The sequence below is a fragment of the Lonchura striata genome, chromosome 2 (assembly GCF_050655825.1).
Source record: "Lonchura striata isolate lonStrDom1 chromosome 2, ASM5065582v1, whole genome shotgun sequence".
Classification (NCBI taxonomy): domain Eukaryota; kingdom Metazoa; phylum Chordata; class Aves; order Passeriformes; family Estrildidae; genus Lonchura; species Lonchura striata.
In genome coordinates this window covers 37707697-37726994 of record NC_140704.1, presented here as the reverse complement: position 1 = coordinate 37726994, position 19298 = coordinate 37707697, and the positions used below count along the sequence as shown (strand labels likewise).

Sequence of the window (19298 nt, the reverse complement as noted above, 5' to 3'; positions counted from 1 at the left end):
TAGCCATATTTGTATTCCAAAAAAATTTTAACTAAGGTAGTACTGCTATATTACAGGATGTGGACTAAAGTACTGTGTCCAGAGGTAAAAAAAAAAAAAAAGTATAAGACTGCATTTCCTGATCTTATAATTGCTATAAAACAAAATATTTATGCTCTCAAAACCATGGCAATTTTTTTTGTCCGTAAAAGCTTTGTAAGAATACGACCTAGCATTGTCAAGGGTTTATGAGAAATAAATAGAATGCATTATATTGAAAATGGATTCCTGAGAAAGATCAATAAATGCTATATGCAGCAGAATAAAGATATCAAAATGTAAATATTTTAAACAAAATAGAATTTAACAATTTCCAAGATAAGCTATTCCCTCAAAGTACACTGAAGACATTTCCTAGTTTACATAATGTAATTACATTTAAGCCTGAAGAATTCAAATTCCTCCCAAAGAAAAGACATTATTGACAAGGTGATTTAATGTGGTGTTAAGGATGAAAATGTAGCATGTCTGAAGGCCACAGGAGTTTTATAAAATTTCATTTGAAAGCTGACAAAAAATTTATTTTTTGGGGTTTTTTTTTTTTTTTGTTTTTTTTTGTTTGTTTTTTTTAACTACTCAATAGTGTCATAGTGAACAGACCTTTATCTTTATTAGCAGCACAACCCTGTTCCTGACACAATTTGGGTCAAGTTCACCCCAGTGTAACTTTGATAGCCTTACAAAGTCTATATGAGGAGAAAATGACCCATTTTTGTCTTGTGAACATAGTATAAGGAAAATCTGAGTCAATGTTTTCTTACAAATAAGAAACTATTTTGTGTATATTCTTTCAGCATTAAGAGGGATTAGTACAGGTTTTATATACACTTCCTCAGAGTTGTTTTTTTTTCGTGTGATGGGAGATGTTGTGAACTGAATGCTGCTGTAGAGCTAAGAACTCCAGGGATTCAGCCTTTTTTTCTTTCACTAACTAATCCCTCTTATTATATTTTAAACCCAGATTTCATCTGCAAAACAGGGGTATAGTATTTCCTATCTTATAAAATCATCTAGTAGAAACTGCAACAGCTCTTGCAAAAATACTAATATTGTATCATAAATGCTAATGTCCTTTCATCCTTTTATGAGTGCCTCAAGTCTGGTAAATTAGGACTTCATCAGTCAGGTTACAGAAAGATTAATTTTGTGAAGTATATTTTGACACTGGGGAAGCATTTCAAAAGGTGACAATATTTTACTGGTGATGAGTGAGGGTCATTTACCTTGCTCAATTAAAAGGGTCTCTAGCTAGGATTAAAAAGGGAGAGAGCTATTTTTATAGTGATGCTTCCCACTGGAGGAGCTTTATAGTCAAACTGTCCCTCTTTAAAGGATTTATTTGTTCTGTAAGAACATCATGGTGTGACCCCAGAATGACAGTGAAATGCTATTTATGGTATTTAGCCAGTCATCAAAACTGACTAATTAGCCCTCTCGTAATGTACATGCTCGGATGACTTATGTAACATGCCTTTATTATCTCATAATTTGGCTTTTCTGATGCATTCAAAAATATGTACATATGTATAGTAGGAGTACTAAACTTCTGCCTTTCTTAAAGTTGTGTAAATTACATGCTTTGCTATTTCTAGGTGAAAACTATTGCAACTCCTGTGATGTCCCCCTTCCAAGTAATAGGTGTTTCTTGTTCAGTCTTGCATCTGTCATTTTAGAAAAGCTCCTGGCATGCTTGAATACACATTAGCCAAGGAATGAAGATCAAAGGTTAATCCATTTGTAGCCTCTCAGATCTGACCTTCCCTTAGAAAATATTCAATGAAAAGTTTAAAATTACTCTTTACAAAAGGGCAAAAGACTATAGCAGAAAAATATGAAATACGAAGTATGAGCAACCACAGGATGAAACCACCAGTTCATCTGTTTCTGGACTTGAAAATGAGATTAATTAATCACATAACATGTACAGAAAAACCTGTTTCTTTGAGTTTGCTATTTGGCTGTTGCTATACATTTTTTGTAACTTTTGTCTAAAGAAACCTTGAAAATATGAATGAAAAAATACCTTGAAGTCTTGAAACTGTGATTGTTTTTGTGATTATTACTTCAAACTTATCTGAAGCTCTAATTTTCTGGATTTTATATTAAAATCTATCTAACTACAATGAAAAGTTAATAATTATTTTAAAAATATCAGTATATTGTGATACCCTTTACTGAGGCACCTAAGAATAACTCACACTCCCATTTTATTGCTTATAACAAAAATTTCAATTAGCAGGAAGCTGTCCATCAATCTTGTGATGCATTTGCTCAGTTAAACATTGTATTTTAATAGTGAGCTTGCATTTTTTATCTCTGGGGAAGAAACCAAACAAATGGTAACCTAATAAATAGCTTACATCACAATCTTATTAAAGTACTCAGTAGGTGTCCAGGACACAGTAGTCCCAGTACCTGAAGTGACTGGGTGATGATGAGAGGTAAAGCACTGACTGTGGAACTGAGGATAGTAATCCTTGCAATAAGGGGAACATGACTCATGTAGCCTGTAGAATTCCTGGCTGGCTCTATCTGGAGCTAATCTCCCCATCTGCCAGGTGGTTTCACTGGACCTTTATCCAGGGGTATACCATCTCAGAAGACCCTGATTAAAACTGTAGTTCACTTTTATTCCTACCCTATGCATTGATTAGGATATTCAATTAAAATAGGTTCCTAACCTGGCCAGAACACTTATGGGATCCAGAAGACAGAACAATAGCTAGTCATGATATTTTTTTATGCTGAGCAGCAATGAGTATGAACCCACTATGACTTTATAAGAGCAATTCCTAATGCTTTTGAATAATAAGTTATTATTATAAATAATATTATTATTTATAATAATAATAAAAAATAAAATATCCAGCATTATAATAAAATATAATGCTGAAATATTCAGCATTATAATTTAATTTTCTCCTTCTAATCAATGTTTCTGGCGTACTGAATAGGAAGTAAAAAGTAACACAATAGCTTGCAAATTTTATCACTCCTAATTCTATCCTTTGACTGGCTTCATATCCAATGATGAAAAATAAATCACCTTGTTGAGGAGGAATGAGTAAGAAAAAAATAAGGAAACTGGAATCCTAGTGTGGCTTTGGACCTGTGTAGCAAGTTAATTATACACTTGAGAAAGCATCTAGCATTGTCGTGTTACACTGTATGCATTTGTATGTGCACAAGGCTGGATATAAATACGTGTGTATATTAGCATGCATATATGCTTTATGCAACAGTGCACTACCTTGTGCTCAGTACTTCCTGAATTTGTTCTTAAAGTCATTGGTTTTAAAGGATGAAAATTACGATAGAGCATGGCCCAGTGGATTTTAATGTATAGACAGTTACTCTTGGTAAAAATAATTACTTAATTAAATGCTCTGGTGGACAGTGATTAAGGAAGGAAGTGGTAGATAAGTGATGAGAAGTGCATCAGTACAGAAGTATCAGAAACTTAGAGAACATGATAAAATAACTTTAGTGGGATTAAATAGGCACTGCAGACTTCTGCATTACATGGTTTTACTGAGGCCTTCTGTTTCTTACACTATTTTCCATGAAAGCTTTTCTGTCAATGATGCAGTTTTCCATTGCACAAAACTAAACTGCCAAATCAATGCAACCCTCAGATGAACTAGAAGTCACTTTTACATTTCAGTCAACTCTGTCTGAGCAGTCAGAGCATAAATGTTCACATAATGACAATCACCTTCTTATATACAGAAAAAACAGAGGATCTGCAGGAGAAGTGAGCTTAGAAGTCCAGTACACCACCCTGCATCTTCTGCTCTGCTATCTGCACACCCTTCCTCAGGCTGGGCAGGGATACAGACCTCTGCAGCCAGCTCTTCCTCCATTAACACTTCCAGGCTATTATAGTATTGTCATAACACAGTCCTCCTGCACAAGATGGATCCATAGACAGTCAGTACACTTGGGACAGTTGTCTCATATCTAGAGGCTCAAGAGATGTGGCTGGGGCTTTCAAATCTAGCTGAAATTCTTTCAGCTGTAATGCTTTCTAGAAATATGAAGTGAAGCTATGAGATAATCTTCATCTGTTGTGTTCTGTTCTCTATAGTGCTTACAGAAGAAAAAATTCTTTGATGGCTTAGACCAGAATTCTGTGTCTCTACACACATGTTTGGACACCTAGAGTAACTAGGCTTATTGTGTTACTGAACAGCAAATTAAAAAATCACTGAATTATCTAAAAATAGCAACAACACTCTATTTAGGCTGTTGAATTTCAAAATTATTAATTTTCTAGTTATATTGGTATAAATGAATTGTGAAGTGTTTGTATTGAGACAGACCCTGAAAAGTGTATGTCAAACAGGGTATATGGCTTTGGAATACAGTGTTTTGTTCAGCTGGGGGAAACAGCATTACTTATAGGCTGCTATTATGGCAGGGTGTTTTCAAATCTGATCATTTAATTCAGAGGTATGGCAGATCAGAAGGAATCTGTACAGAAAAGAGATGTAACAAGAAAGGAACCGATACAGACAGGAGTTTTTTGCTGTACATGACATTCTAAATTAGAGTGGCAGAAGTCTCTGTCAATAAGATCAAAAGGTGGGAACAGAAATGAAAACACTCATTTTTACTGTTGTTTGTTATAAACCAGGTAGGATTGTATTTGAACATTATTGGCAGAATGTTAAGAAGCAGTTACACCCTTCCATTTCCCCCAGGAAAAGAGTAGTGGACCATTTGAAATGAGAATAAATAGTTTCTGGATGATTTTTAACATTATTTTCCTGTTCACTATTAACACTAAATGCCTATATCATCTAAGAGCAACTTTGTGACATGCTCCCATATTTTTTCTTAAAAGTAAGTATGAATACTTTAAGTCCAAATATTTAAAGTTAAAGTATAGGGATTTTAGTAGACCATGGTTATTGTAGGATGAAAGCTTGGTCATTCAAGAGTTGTACTTTTTTCTGTGCCTGGCATTTTTGAGACAGACATTTTTATCTTTGATTTTTTTGCACAGATTGAAATATTGAAAACCCAGGAAATTTCCCCACTCACTTGAGAAAGCTAATTTATAGTTAATTCCTTAGGAAGATAATTCAATTCTTCTTGAATAAATTATATGCTTGTTTCACTTGCAGGTGCTTCTCATGTTCTGTTCTTAAGTGCTGCCTAGTGTTAGTGAGCGCAGTTGGTGATTGCTTTGGTGATCCCAGATGGAGCTGAATTTCAGTGGGTATGGGTGGTCTGCAGAGATCATTTAAGGGATTTGGAAGCCTTGGCTGGGATTCAGCTGGCAGAGTGTGTGTGTGTCTGTCTGTGGGTATCCAGGAGTGAGCTGGATGTGTAAGCTCCCCTTTGGTTTGGTGAAACTCCAGTCAATATAGTTAATGGAGCTTGGAGAGCTGCTTGGCCTCCTGAAGCTGTTGTCTATTTCCAGATGTAATAAGTAACTCTTCTGAGTTCGTTGACTGCATCATTTTGATTTGCTTTGACTGTGGTGGGAAATTTAACATCAAGATTGCAGGTACATGCACAAATAGACATATAAAACCTGAAGTGTCAGTTTCTGAGTCAAATCCCACCTACAGTGAGATATTGCTGATATTTTCACTTCATGGCAATTTGGTTCTTGCACTGCTGTGGAACTTGCATGTGTGGAGTTACAAACTGCTTACACCTGGACAGGCCTATCAAATTAAATGCTGCTGTGAATAAATCTAATACAGATTTTTAAAAACAGTCTCATAAAAAGTTGGATACTGTGCTATAACTTGCATCCTTTTATAACCTCAAATTAAGTGTCTTGCCTGCTGCCATTGTGTCTTCTCCCCTTTCTGACTTGCATTTCCTTTGATAGTTTTAGCTAAAACAGCCTTCCCTTGAATGTGAAAGAGGAATTCAAATGCGGCAATAGTGTTTTCTGTGAGATTTTTTTACCTGTTTTTATGCCACTGGAGATGAAATTTCTTCCTGTAAGATTACAATTTATCATGGACGAGTTGCCTCAGGAGGTGTCTGTAGCACTGGCTACTTTAGTTGAGGTGCTGAGGTCATTAAAGCAGGACATGCCTTAAGGTCCTGCCTCTTAGTTGCAAATGTGGTGCTGGCACCTTGCAATTGCTTTGGGTGCTGCTGCAAAGTATCTCAGTTCCCCAAAGCAGGAGAGAAGTTGTGATGTTGTGCAGCTGGCAGTGCTTGAGTCCCTTCCTAGCTGTAGGTCTGTGCTCCAGCCTCCCTCCTACTGATGGTTCCAGTATAAAAAGCAAACCGCTTTGCACCCATTCACACTAGGACTGCACATGCTGGAATTTTCCTCTTGCAGTTAAGTACTTAAACCACAGCTCAATGCCTTCATAATCACTGGGAAGCCTAAAATCATACTGCATTGCTACATTTTCCCCCCTTTTCTTCTTTGAACAGCTATACAGAGTATAAAAAAATGAAGGAATGTGGTTTTTTGTGCTTGTACATCTTGAAATACTTCTATTTAGGTACTTAAGGGTATGGAACGTGATTTTTTTCTTAATATTCTATAGGAGCAAACAGAGTACAAATAAAATCGGTTGCAGGTTTTGTGTTTCAAGATATTTTAGTTCTTAAAGGAAAATTAGAAGAAGAAGTGTTTGAGAAGAAAAGAGTTAAAAATGCCTTGGGAGGAAAATTGATGCTGCCTTAGATTACTAGAGTTCACTAGATGACTAAAAAAGTTGTTTCATGTTCAGAAAATGGCAAACTTCAACTAAAATCTTTCCTGGTTCAGCCACAAAATTAGCAGAGCATCTAGAATTTAAAACACAACTTGGAACCAAATTATAAAAGAAGAATCAAATGCTAATCAATATAAATTAGATGTAAGAAGTATGGAAAATTTACTGGGGAAGCCAGAAGAAGGAAATGAAAATTCTGTGGTTGGCAAGGCAAAGGACAATAAAAAGGTTTTAGTGTCTTAATAGCAAAAGTCCTAATCATATAAGCCACTAGATGGAGATAGTAAGATTGTTACGAGTGATTTGAAAGCACCATAAGTGGTGAAAAAATATTTTTATCCTGTATTTTGAAAAATGCTTGATGCAGTCTCCATGTGATGAGCATGCTAAAGCACTTACCAAAAGGCCTGGAGGAAAGAAAGGAGGATGTAAAGCAGCAGCTGCTTGGACTAAAGACCATTTAAATTCAATAGTCCTGGACAATTTGCACACAAGAGTCTTAAATGATCGGTTGAGGAAATCTTCAGTTCTTTGATGCACCTTGTTGAAGGAAAAAAAAAAAAAAAAAAGAACACTCAACAACTCAAAACCAAACAAGCAACTAAAAACCCCACCCAAAAACCCACCACCTCTCCAAAAAAAAAAGCCCCCTAAGTCCAAACAAACATTCCCATCATAAAACATAGGCTGATACCAGTGCAATAAATGCTTTTTATAATTTTAAACTAAATTATGTAGTCTCTAATTAATTATATAATACAATTTTATTTTAGTTTAATCAAACACAGTTAAAGCAGGCAGAATGAGATGATGAGTTTACTATACACTATCTAGTTTTTTAGTTGAGGCTTGTAATTTGATTGATAAAAATGATTATAGAAATAGTGCATAGTTTGGCATTTGATGGTGTAATCAGAAATGCAAAATGCATCCATTCATAGATGAACAGATGCATTCTGTAAATCAGAGTGCAAAAATAAAAAAAAAAGAACTGAGTATGAAATCTGTGCAAAACTTTTTAGTACAACATCTGGATTTTTAAATTTAAGTTTTTAAATTGTGAGAATGCAATGTCTGGATTTGGTGATGAGTCTACAAGGTATGTTGCAAAATTGTAGAGCATGGTGGAAATATGGACAGAAAAATTGAAACGTTAATTAATCATTTACCTCACAAGAGGTAGTGATGAATTGTCTGCTTGTGATATGCTCAAACCCCACATGTTAGAGAAATTGTTCTGAAAGGAGTACAGAAATAAAAGGGGAAGAGGGAGAAAGGAAAGATTATGCAGGTTGGACATTGTGTCGTCATCAATTCCAGTTTTCATTTTTGAGTTAAAAAAATTACATTTTCTATGTGGGTATGTTTGAAAATATATTTGACATGCATTCAGACAAACTTCTTGGTCTTGTTTGCTTTTAAGAATATATTTCTATTTAAAATTATTATCAATGTACATAGTCAAAGAAGCTTCTGCACCAGTTGTGTAGTCATTCACATTTATTAACTTAAATCTTGTCCCATGTTTAGGAGCAGAAGATGACAGTAGTGGGCATTTAGTGAAACAATTAGCAGCAACAGTGCCCAAAATGTGGGTTTGGTTTTATGTTGGCTGCATTCTGCTTTTTTGTTTAATGACTATCCATGCCTATGGGAAGGAAATTCAGAAGAATATGATCTTTCAGTTGCTACAAGTTATCTGTGTTCAAACTACAAAATACCAGAAGTAGTAGCTTTAAACTTAGAAAAAAGCATATTGTTCTATTTATATTGCTTAAGCTGTGTATGTGGAAAATCCCAGCTGCTTAAAAAGAGCAGTGCTGTAACTACTGTTACTGAACTGATAAAGTCTGCTTGGCAAAGCTTTGTAAAGGCTCTCAGAATCAAAACTGAGCCTGTTTGCCTCTTGAAAATGCTTTTATAGGAGGTTCTAGTTAGCCATTTCCAATAGAGAAAGGAGCAGTTGATCAGATAGCAGCTAAACTAATGAAAAGCATCATGGAAGTGACAGGAAGATTAATTAAGTTCCTCCAGTTGTATTCACGTGTTGTGGTACAGAGTTCCTTCGGGTACTGCTGCAGTTAAATGGTATTCATGGTGACAAATATTGCACATTTCCAGAAGTGACACTTCTGAGTCAAGGGTAAAAAACACATTTGGTAGTTTTAGCCTGTGAAGAATGTTCAAAACCAAAGATGAGCCTCTGTGGTTGTTTAAAATATACAAATGTAACTTGCTCCTTCCCTTCTTATCCTTTAGTGTAACCTCAGGAGATTGGTAATGAATCACAAAATCTGCATTACTGTGTAGTGTGTCTTAAACTGCTCCAGATGGCTTCAAAATAAAAACAAACCAAACTTCTAGCTGATGTACTTAGTATACTTGATTTGAGGCACAAAAATACGTGCACTTGGAAACATTTTCAATTACTTTTGGAGGCTTACAAAACTGTGGCTTGTTTGCTGTTCTTTCTTTCTGCACTGTGGTCACTAATAGGGATGAAATAACTTCAATACATAAATTTCCAAATTATGTGGAAATTCTAGACTCACTTTACTTGCAAGAATCTTTTAGTTCTGGGATGCATTTTTGATGAATTAATAGGCCAAGTGTGATTTGGATTGTTTCTCCCATTTTATTTTCAGAAATGAATGTTTCCACAATAATTTTTTGTTCTTAATAGCTATCCCTGTACAGTAGACAAAAATTATTTTAGGAAAATCTGGAAACCTCTGAGATGTATGAGGTCTCTTAGCCTATGACACAGGATGCATAGACTTAAAATGTTGTGTGACTGGTGTATTAGTTGACTATTATTATGTTTCTGCTAGCAAAGGGTTCCTCAGTCTGCTTCTGCATTTGCAAGAGATATTTGTGTCAGCCTCACTGACTGACATTCATCAAAGCCAATTGGGAAAAATTTGGGTATAAATCTAATATTAGTTGCCTCCTGGGAGAGTTCAAGACTGGAAGAGGGTTTTCCAGGAATCCTAGGGAGTTAACTGGGTGCATTAATATTAAATATTAATTAGTCTGTGCAACAGACTTGCCTGTGAGTGGCTTTGATACTTACTATGGAGGCATTGTGTAAATGAGTGAATAGATAAAAATTTGTAGAAAGCACAGAACAGAGGAGCTACTTCATTAAGTTGGCCCTCTGTCTCTACATCAAGTCGGGTGTGGGGAATAACCTGTAGTTTTCCCAGGTCTGTAGAAATGTAGGGTATGCGCTGTACTTCTGGGCCATGTGTGCTATGTGCTTTTTATTTATTTCAAGGAGGTGATGTCTTGTGAGTTGCTCTGCATTTTGAAAATGTGCCTTTTGTGGCAAAGATTTTACCAAGGTGAGAAAGGGCAGAAGAACTCAAGGTGGAGATGCTATTGTGAAAAAAGAAACAGGTTGTTGGAAAAGACAATTTCAGGGAGTAGAAGTTGCTTCTTTTATTAGAAATAAGAATGAGGACTAGCTGCTTTGGGAGAACTTTAGTTTATGCTACCTTGGAATCACAAGAGTTTGGGAGTTTTGTTTTTATAAGTGAACCATGCATGAAAATATGATAATTTTGCAGTTGACCGGTATCTGTAGCAAAGTTAAATGCTGGTTAACCTGTGCCAGCTTGTTGATGGTTGGAGAGTTTGCACCATGGGCTGACATCATGGACTCATTTGCTCATTCATTCTGCATGATCCTGCATGCACAGGCTGGGTCTACTCAAATCTCCAGGCACACATAAGTGTTTGCTGCTCCTGACTGTACTTCCCTACAGCTGTTCTCAGCAGAATCCTCAATGCTTGCATTAAAACTCCAGTCATTTGGGATTGCAATTACTAACTAAATCTTGCTTTCACTGACAGTGACAATATCTCACTCAGGGAATAAAATTTATTTTTTCTTGCTCAAAACCCTACTTTTTTTGTAGCATATTAGTGTTGTATGTGTGTCAGTGAAAGGAGAGTTTGTCACAGAGTATGTGAATTTTGGCTGTGAAAGCTTTCCAGTGATTTTTCCCTCCTACCTTGCATTTCTGTAGTTGAAATGAAAAGAAATTGAAAACTTGTTTCAGTTTCTTTGGTTACTTTAATTGCATACTTACTCTCAGAACACAAAGACACAATAAGGAGGAGGAAGGTTGTCCTTCTTGTTTTACACCCTACAGGGCAAAACAAAACTGGAGGTAACATTCAGAACCAAGTAGTGGAGAAAATGCCAGTCAGAACATGTGGCACTTTGGTGTTTATATTTGCTGGGGATCTGACCTGCCATCAGATATCACTGAACTGGCACAGGTATTGTAGCACAACAGCATTTCAAGAAGGGGTGTTTAAAGGCAGCATGAGCACTAATAGCACATGTACACAAACATGAGCCTTCTGTACCCATGGCATGGATCAGGAGGTGTATTGGCTTGGTGGAAGGTTGAGACCAGAGGTAGCCTACACCTTGCAGTTTGACTCCTGGCAGAATAACCCAAATAGTTTTTTTCTGTGATAGGGTAAATGCAGCTTAATAGGCAATGCTGTGCCTGGGTGCAGACTGTCTAAAAGGACGTCACGCAGTGCCAGCGCAAAAGCACTTCATAGCTGGAAAAGGAGCTGAAGGATTTCACAGAGAATTGATTCTCTGAGCTTTTACCCTCTGTGAAGGGAGAGGAGGGAATGCTTGTGCTGCGGAAGGCTCCTGATAGTAGCTTATACCTACTGCTCAGAGAACATCAGAGTGTTTCAGGTGTGATATTTTAAACCAGCCTTTGAGGATGGTATTTTCCCTTTTAGTGAGGTGTACTTCCCTGTATTTTAGAAGAGAATGAGCATTGTAATGATGAAGTAAAGGAATGTGCTGTGAATACCCTCTGTTACTTGCTGTGAACACTGTGTAGTTGAAACATAGGCCATGATTTCTAGATTTTTTTTTTTCTCCAGGGATTTTTAGATGGCATTTCTTTGCTGTGATTTAAGATCTGCTTAACTTACATTGTTGGTCAGTTTGACCCACACAAGATTTGATCTTCCTCCCTTTTGCACTGTGGCCTCAGAGAGCACTCCTTCACTGTGTGCTTTTCAGTCATTAAGCAAACCTTATTTTGGAGTTTATGTGTACCATGGATCTCTTGTTTCAGGGCTTGCCTCTTGCTAGGGGCAGTTGAAATAAGAAACTGCACTGAGAAAGGCTAGGTATCAGAAATGAATAGTTGTGGGACTGCCAGTGAGGGACAGGACTGAAACTGGTGCCCCAGTTCCCCATCAGTTTCTCATCTCAGTAACATTCATACAGGTGGCATGAAACCTCGTGAGGACAATGCTGCAGAGGACTCCAGCTGAGAGATGCATAGTGGCACTGTACAGCAGGGCTCTTACCTCTGCTGCTGCAACTGGAGCATTCCTTGGCTGCTGTGCTGCTGTGATAATTTTTCCCAAAGTGATTGGTCCTCATGAAATAGTACTTATTGTGTGGTGGTTTTACAAATAAGAAGTGGAGCTTTAAATGAATTATACCTGTCATCCTCTTTCCTGTGGAATGAAAGCATTCATCCCATTAGATCCTATTATAATGAAATAAATGCTTCAGCATACTGTCCATTACTTTTTACCTTTATTTAGTATAAGTGTATTATCACTGATACATGCCAGACTGACAGCAGGAAACCAATGTCCTCTATTGATTCAGAGAAGAGACATGTGTGCATAAATACAGACCGCATTGTCTTCACCACTCTGCCACACTGGTGTGTTGTCAGCTCCATCCCGAGGCACTACCACGTACATGGTGGACAGTATTCTGGTGTTTCTTTGGTCTCTCTTCCTCTGAAGCTGCTGCTGGTTCGTATAGCATCAGGGATTGTGTGGGGACCTATTTACAACAAACTTAGACCACTCCATTTGCCACAGAACAATAAATTACCTACCAGATGCTAATGACTTATCAAACTGGGCCAGAAAGCAACTAGAGACCTGGAGGGTGAAAGGTTATAAACTCCATTACAGATCCTCATTGTCGTACGTCTTCTGTCCTCATGCATTGTTATTCAGGTGCAGAAATTGTAGTTCAGCTGTATTGAAATTATATTACCTGTATGTCAGTTGCTTTTTAAAAATAGAAACAGACTTGTTTTTGTCTAACGTCTGCATTGAAATTGTTTATTGAAGTGGAACTATTGATTAAAAAAAAAAAAAAAGTCTTAGGGGTATATGATCTTGCAAAGTGCCAGGCATCTTTATCTTCTATTGAAGTTGGGGTATTGAGGCACTCAAGACTTCTCCTGGAGCCTTCCCTTCAAAGAAAAATACACTAACAATATACGCTTTGTCTTTCCCATCTATTATGTAATTGAGCACGTTATGTCACTAAGCGCGTTTACTGCCAAGGAAAAAAAAAAAAGCCCGTACAATTTTAGAAGGGCTTTTTTTTTTTTTTTTTTTTGTCCAAACCAGAGTTAGGTTAACCAGGATATAAGAGCATGTCATTGCGAACCCGTTAAAGAAAAGATCTGTTTGTAGTACTCTTAGTCCTGATGTCACAGGCACAGCAAGGACATCAGAAGGAGGAGTCAGATTACAGTAAGAATGGGCAGTGCAGCATGCAGCCGGAGTAAACGCTAAATCAGACAGGGATTGTACCAGGGATAAGACTGCCTGCAAAGCGCTCATCCTGAGGAGGCACACTGCTCTTTCACGCTTCTCGTGCTGGGAAATTTCCACATAATGTAGAATGAAAAAGCTCTGTTTTACATGTCAGCCCTGTGCAGGAGCTAATGCTGAATACACAGCCGTGGGATCCTGACTGCATGATTAATGAGAAACATAATGTATTTTGGTAAGTGTTAACCGTGATGTAATTCTGCTTCTGCTCACATTATCAATAGGAGTGATTATTACAGATTTCGGATTCAAGAACATTTCGTGCTGGCACGCACCTAAAACTGACAACTGGGGAATCCTGCCGGCTGTGCAGTTTGAAAGGATTCCATTGTCTGGGAAATTTTGTGTTTGAGTGGGCTACTGCGTAGTTCTAGCGGCTTGAAAAACAAGCTAGATAAGATGAACTCGTGCTAGGTTTGTTTTAAATGAACATGTGTTTCATCTGCTGAGAGGGGATGTGAAATGCTTGTGAGGCATGGGAAGTTTTAGACGAACTTAATGTAATGGACGAGCTGCTACTGCACTGTCAGCGCTGGGGAGGCACAGTGAACCTCAGTATTTCATTCAGCTTTTAGTTTGAAGAATTCCAAGGTACAAAGGGGAAACAATGTTTTATTTGCAGTGCTGCGATTGTCGAGTTCTCTGCATTGTGCACATCACCGGTGTGGAATTGGCTCCTAGCATGCCACAAAATGCATGTTATTTTAAGCCTTTAGGGGTCTTGGAGCTGTTAAATATTTGTGCAGAGTTTAGTTTTGTTGCTTGATGTAAATCTTCCTTCAGCTTACAGCTGAGCTAGCTGCATAACCTAAAAACATGCTGGAGTGTAGAGCTATGTCTAAGCAATGTAGTGCTGCAGTACTGGGCTGGGATGTACGATTGCAATATAATGCTGTAAGTTAGTGCTGTTAAAGAGAAAAGAAAAATAAATAATTGGTGGGTGTGATGAATAAATGCTATTCTTGGCTGCTTGAAATCTCATCTAGTCTCACTGTTAATTTATAGCAGCTTAGTACTTAGAATGAACAGAGAGCAGGGAGTTGAAGGATTTCTGGGACATTCAGCAGCTTTCTCAGTTTCATTAAATATTGAATCAGGAGTTCACTTCAAGCTTTAAGAGAGAACTTTTGTAGTATTCTCAGCTGTGTCAAAAAAGTTCTATGCCTTGTGCCATGCTAAACACTATCTTCTTCTTTTCATAAAATTAAAGACTGTGTATGTGTGTGCAATTTGTCTTTAACAGTGAAATACATCAATTATGAAAGCCGATAGATCTAGATGCAAACTGTCTTAGCAGAAAAAAATATACACATTGATTGAATTGTCAGAACTGGTCAGTTTCCTTTTCAAGGTAAATTTTCAATATTTTAGCTTTACTACATTTTCAAAAGACTGAGGAACAATAGACAAGCAGTATGGTTTTAGGTTTGAGTAATTTGGATTAAGTCTATTCACCATTAAAAAAGCCAGGTTAATTTGCTATTCATTTCTCTCCAGTATTTTTCTACCTTTAACAGCATTGCAAGTGCAAGATATCTTTTTGTTTGGTTGGGGTTTTTTTTATCAATTTTTCTTGTGTGGAATTAGAAGTTACAGCTTTCTGAAGCTACAGAGTTAGGTTATTAGGTATATGTTAGCTGAACAGTATTTAATTTTTTAATTTTTGTCCTGTTTGTGATTTTCAGAAACATGTAATGGTGATCAAACTTTTTTTGGTGTTACTTTGAAAAAATAAAAATCGCTGTATCATATGCTTATTTTTTTCTGGTGCAGCACAAGTTTTTAAATGGAAAAAAACTGTATTATGCTTTGTAGGAAATTTCACTACTGAGAGCAGAGCTGAAAGTTTCTGCTAGGCAGGTTCTCTGTCTGCTGTGTTCAGTTTGAAGTTTCCTTCAATATTAAGTTTTAAATGAATGTTCTTGTTCCTGTCTTTTGCATAAGAAAGCATGATCTGGGGAATGATACTTACCTGTGGTTATTCTGGGTATTTTCTTGCACTGTCAGTGAGAAGCCAGAACATCTGTAATCTCACCTGTCCCTGTTACTGCACAAAGCAGTATTGCACTGAGCCAGATGAAATCTTGACACCTACTTTGATTTCAAATTGCTACAGCCATCACATAGACAATATCAGAATTTTATTTTTTCTAATAAAAAAAAAAAGATACTTTCCTTTAAATATTAATAAAGAATTCTCTAGGCTTTTGGGGGGTGTTTGTTTTTTTTAATCCATGCATGCAACTGTTGGGCCACATAAGTATAGAAAGGGAAGAAAAAGAAAGCATTTTTCTGTATGTTTCTATGCATCTTGTTTGCTTTTCTGGGCCTTCTTGTTGAATTGCTGCTGATGTAAGGTGACATATTGGGAATGCGTGTGTGCAGCATTAAGGTTTAAATAAATATTGAAAATTACCATGGAAAGTAAGACCTAACCCTCCAAAAGTATTATTGTTATAGAGCAAGTGTAAATGGGTGAAAGGAGTATTTTAACTATCAGAGAGAAGTTGCTAAATTCAGGAATTTGTCATCATGTTTCTCTCCCTCTTTAAAGCTGTTACCTCCTAGAATATATTCTACCCTATCTTACATCCTACGTTTATTTTACATCCTATGTTTATTTTACTATTTGAGCTGATCCTTCAAATAATTAAGCTCATTGTAACCACTCTAAATTCATGAGCCGTTCTTTTGCAGTGCAACTGAATTGTGATGTAGTTGTTTCAAGAACTGCTAATTTTCACTCACCGTGCTGTGCTTTTGAGTTTGTTGTTTGGTCACCGTGGATACATTTGTTACTTATTGTATTGATTTTGCATTCATCATTTCAAGTTGAATAGGAATATGGGATTGTAATAATAATAGTAATAAAAATCCTACAAAATGATGTAGTATGTTTATGGAGTAAGCCAAAAGCCAATGAAAATAATACATTTCTGTTAAGTGTTATCATACGGAGACGTTTTGTGCTTAAGAACATAGATGCATACTTCAGAGCAACTTTTGCCTGTATTTATCGCCAAGTTAATAATTTAGCATAAGATAAAAGTCAGCTGTGACGCTTCTCAGCCGTTCCGAGAGGAGGAATGGTGGGTGGCTCTCAGTGGCACAGCGCTGATGCTGCGCGCTGACGAGGGAGAGCCTCCCCTAGTCCTGCTCAGCCTGAGGCTCTGCTGTGGCTAATGGCCAGAGCTGCTCCTCTGCCTTAAAAGGCCCCACTGGCCACTGTCGCCTTGGCTTGGCCACCTCACCTTGGCTTGGCCACCTCACCTTGGCTTGGCCACCTCACCATGGCTGCGCACTCCAGGGCCTGGCAGCGCGGGATCTGGCTTGTCCTGGAGCGCAGTGGCCCCGTGGCCACCCTTGGGGCTGGGGTGGCCAGTGTGGTCAGAGCAGGTGGGAAGGGCTCGTGGGAAGGGGAAGGGGCAGAGCTGCTGCCGGGGAGCCGGAGGGAACGCTGCAGTGATATTGTGGTTCTGGGACAGCGAGCGCGGGTCCCGAGGGCTCGGGGAACCGGGCTGGAACTGAGAGCAGAGCGAGTCCTTCAGCCTCAGCAGCAAAAAAAAATCACTGCCCCCATACTTTGGCCTTACTGAAGAAGCACAACTCAAAGAAACTCTAAAGAATATAAAAAGGAGAGGAGAAAAAGGAGAATATTGTACCTTTATTTTTTCTTTCTTTTCCCCCCTTCCCTCCCTGCCTCCTCTGAACCTATCACTGTTTTAAGTAACTTCTGTTCTCAATGTTTCACATTATAAGGGAAATTAATATATTGGCATGGAAATTACTATATATAACATTAAGGAAAACAAACAAATAATTTTACCTGAAAATGCCATGCCATAACATTTCTGTTTGTATGGTGGCTGTTTTAATCTTTAGGGTTTTTTTTCAGTCAGTGTTGCAGAATGTAGTAGTTCATCTCCATACAGGCTACTATTCTGAATATCACTTTTTATTTCTGGAACACTTTCTTTAAGAGATTCATGCTGGATGAGTCATGGAATAAAAAGAATACTTCCCCCCACGCCCCAAATCTCATCACCTCTTTAAAGAAAACACACATTGTACAAGCCAACTGACCAACTGCTGAAACAGGGCTTTTTTTTTTTTTTTTTTTTGTTTCAGTGAAAATATTTGGTTGTTACTGGTTTGTTTTTAGGAGGTTATATTTCCTTCTAGGTTAGACATTGTGGAGGCCTTTAGTACCATTTCTGTTTTCATTTAAGTCAGGATGAATCGGTGTTGATAAGGCTGTTCTTTTAAAACGTCTTGAGAAGCATAGATACTGGATTACTAACTGTGTTTTATCACCAGCCATCTGCAATAAGAAAGTGTAGTTAATATATAATGGATGCTGTGTGTGACAGAAGAATTCAACTGAGCAAGCCAATGTATAGGATCTTGAAAACTGCAGGAGCCTGATGTTTATTTTTGGAACATTACAGCCTCCTGGGCAGCGAAGTTCATATTTTGAAGCACTGAATAATCATTAATTGCATGTATACATAATAACAATTAAGAAAAAATCCTGTTTGAATTTACAGAAACTGCTTTGTGTTGGATTGCACCCTTTTGGTTTCTGTTACAGAAACTGTTCATTTGAAACACCTCAAAATATATCCAGTATGTTGCCTTAAATAAAAGGTCCTTTTGCCATTTCACAGACAAAAAAAAAAAAAGTCATTCCAAGTGTGACTTTTCTTGTGGGTAACAGAATTACTCCAAACCCAAAATTGTAATCAATGGCTTCCTGCTTCATTAGAGAAGATTAGATCACAGTTGCTTCAGCTGAAGATTCTTTAACAAAGTGTGTGTGCGCTCTCGTGCTCATGTGAATGTGTGTCTGTGCATGGGATGATTGTAACTGTAATTGATAACTGGGATGATTGTAGAATCTGATCCTGTATACCTTCCCAACAAATGTCTTTCTTCTGTTAAAAAATGAAATTAAGAAGAAACCAGATCTTTAAAATTTTACTTCTGATAGCATACATCTGTTTTGGTTTTTTTTTCCCTAAAAGGCAACACATAAATTTTTACTAAGTATTTTCAAATAATGACAGCCTTTGACTGTATTTATATTAGAGTCATATGGCTGATATTTCTCTGTGCCTGTGTGCAAATATCCTTCCATGTTATTTTGATTTTGTTTCATAAGCTAGTGGCAATTCTAGAAATTCTTGCAATTACAAAAATGTTAATCAGGTTATAGGAAACCCTTTAAAGATTTTGCCTCTCATTGAACTAAAGAAGGTGGTGGCATTTGAAAAAGGAGAAATATATTTGGACTGGGAAAAGGAAATATTTCAATTTGCCATTAGATTGTGAAAAGTTCTTGAAATACAATAGAGGTCATAAGGGCTTCCATTTTTAAAAAGGAGATATTACATGTAATATACTGCAAAGATTAGTTTTGCAGCTGAAATTGCATAGATGATTGGCAACATTCAGCGAAAATGCAGCAAAAGAGTGAAATACCAAAGCTTGAAGTGGCCAAGATTGCACTTGAATTAAATTGCTGGGAATGAAAGTGGAAAGAAGCTTTCCTCTATTGTAGGGTAAGTCATTATATGGCAAAACCAAATTCTGTAGGTCAGCCTGTATACTCAGTTATTTTAGCAACACTTCTTTGAGAAATCTACTTAGAGGTAAAAAATCTAATACACGAAGCTGCATTACTGACTCATACGTTCATATGCTTAGACCTTCTTGCTCATTTTGTTGACCATTCCTGCGGTTCATCAGACTCATGTTCATGATCATGTTCCTCTTAGCCAATTTTTTTTCTGTGTACATATTCACCACAAAGCGTTTCTACAATCTTAAGCATGGTATGACAAAGTAGTTGGCAAGGGTCTGGATCAAATGTAAAATATGAGAACACGACTGTAATTTCAGAGTGGAATTGTAAGGGAGGCTCTT

At 37.2% G+C, this 19298-nt stretch overlaps 1 protein-coding gene across 7 annotated transcripts in view; it reads left to right on the top strand.

The window, feature by feature from the left end:
• The window catches only part of ZNF385D (zinc finger protein 385D), a 453016-nt gene that overhangs the window by 276257 nt on the left and 157461 nt on the right, over positions 1–19298 (top strand). Inside the window, exon 1 of one of the 7 annotated variants that reach the window (XM_021538115.4) lies at positions 13157–13548. The exons of the other annotated variants lie outside the window; for them this stretch is intronic. Within the exon in view, the coding sequence (XP_021393790.1) occupies positions 13527–13548 (22 nt within the window). The 5' untranslated portion in view covers positions 13157–13526. Of the gene's footprint in view, positions 1–13156; positions 13549–19298 lie in introns of those variants that run through there. 7 annotated transcript variants of the gene reach the window in all.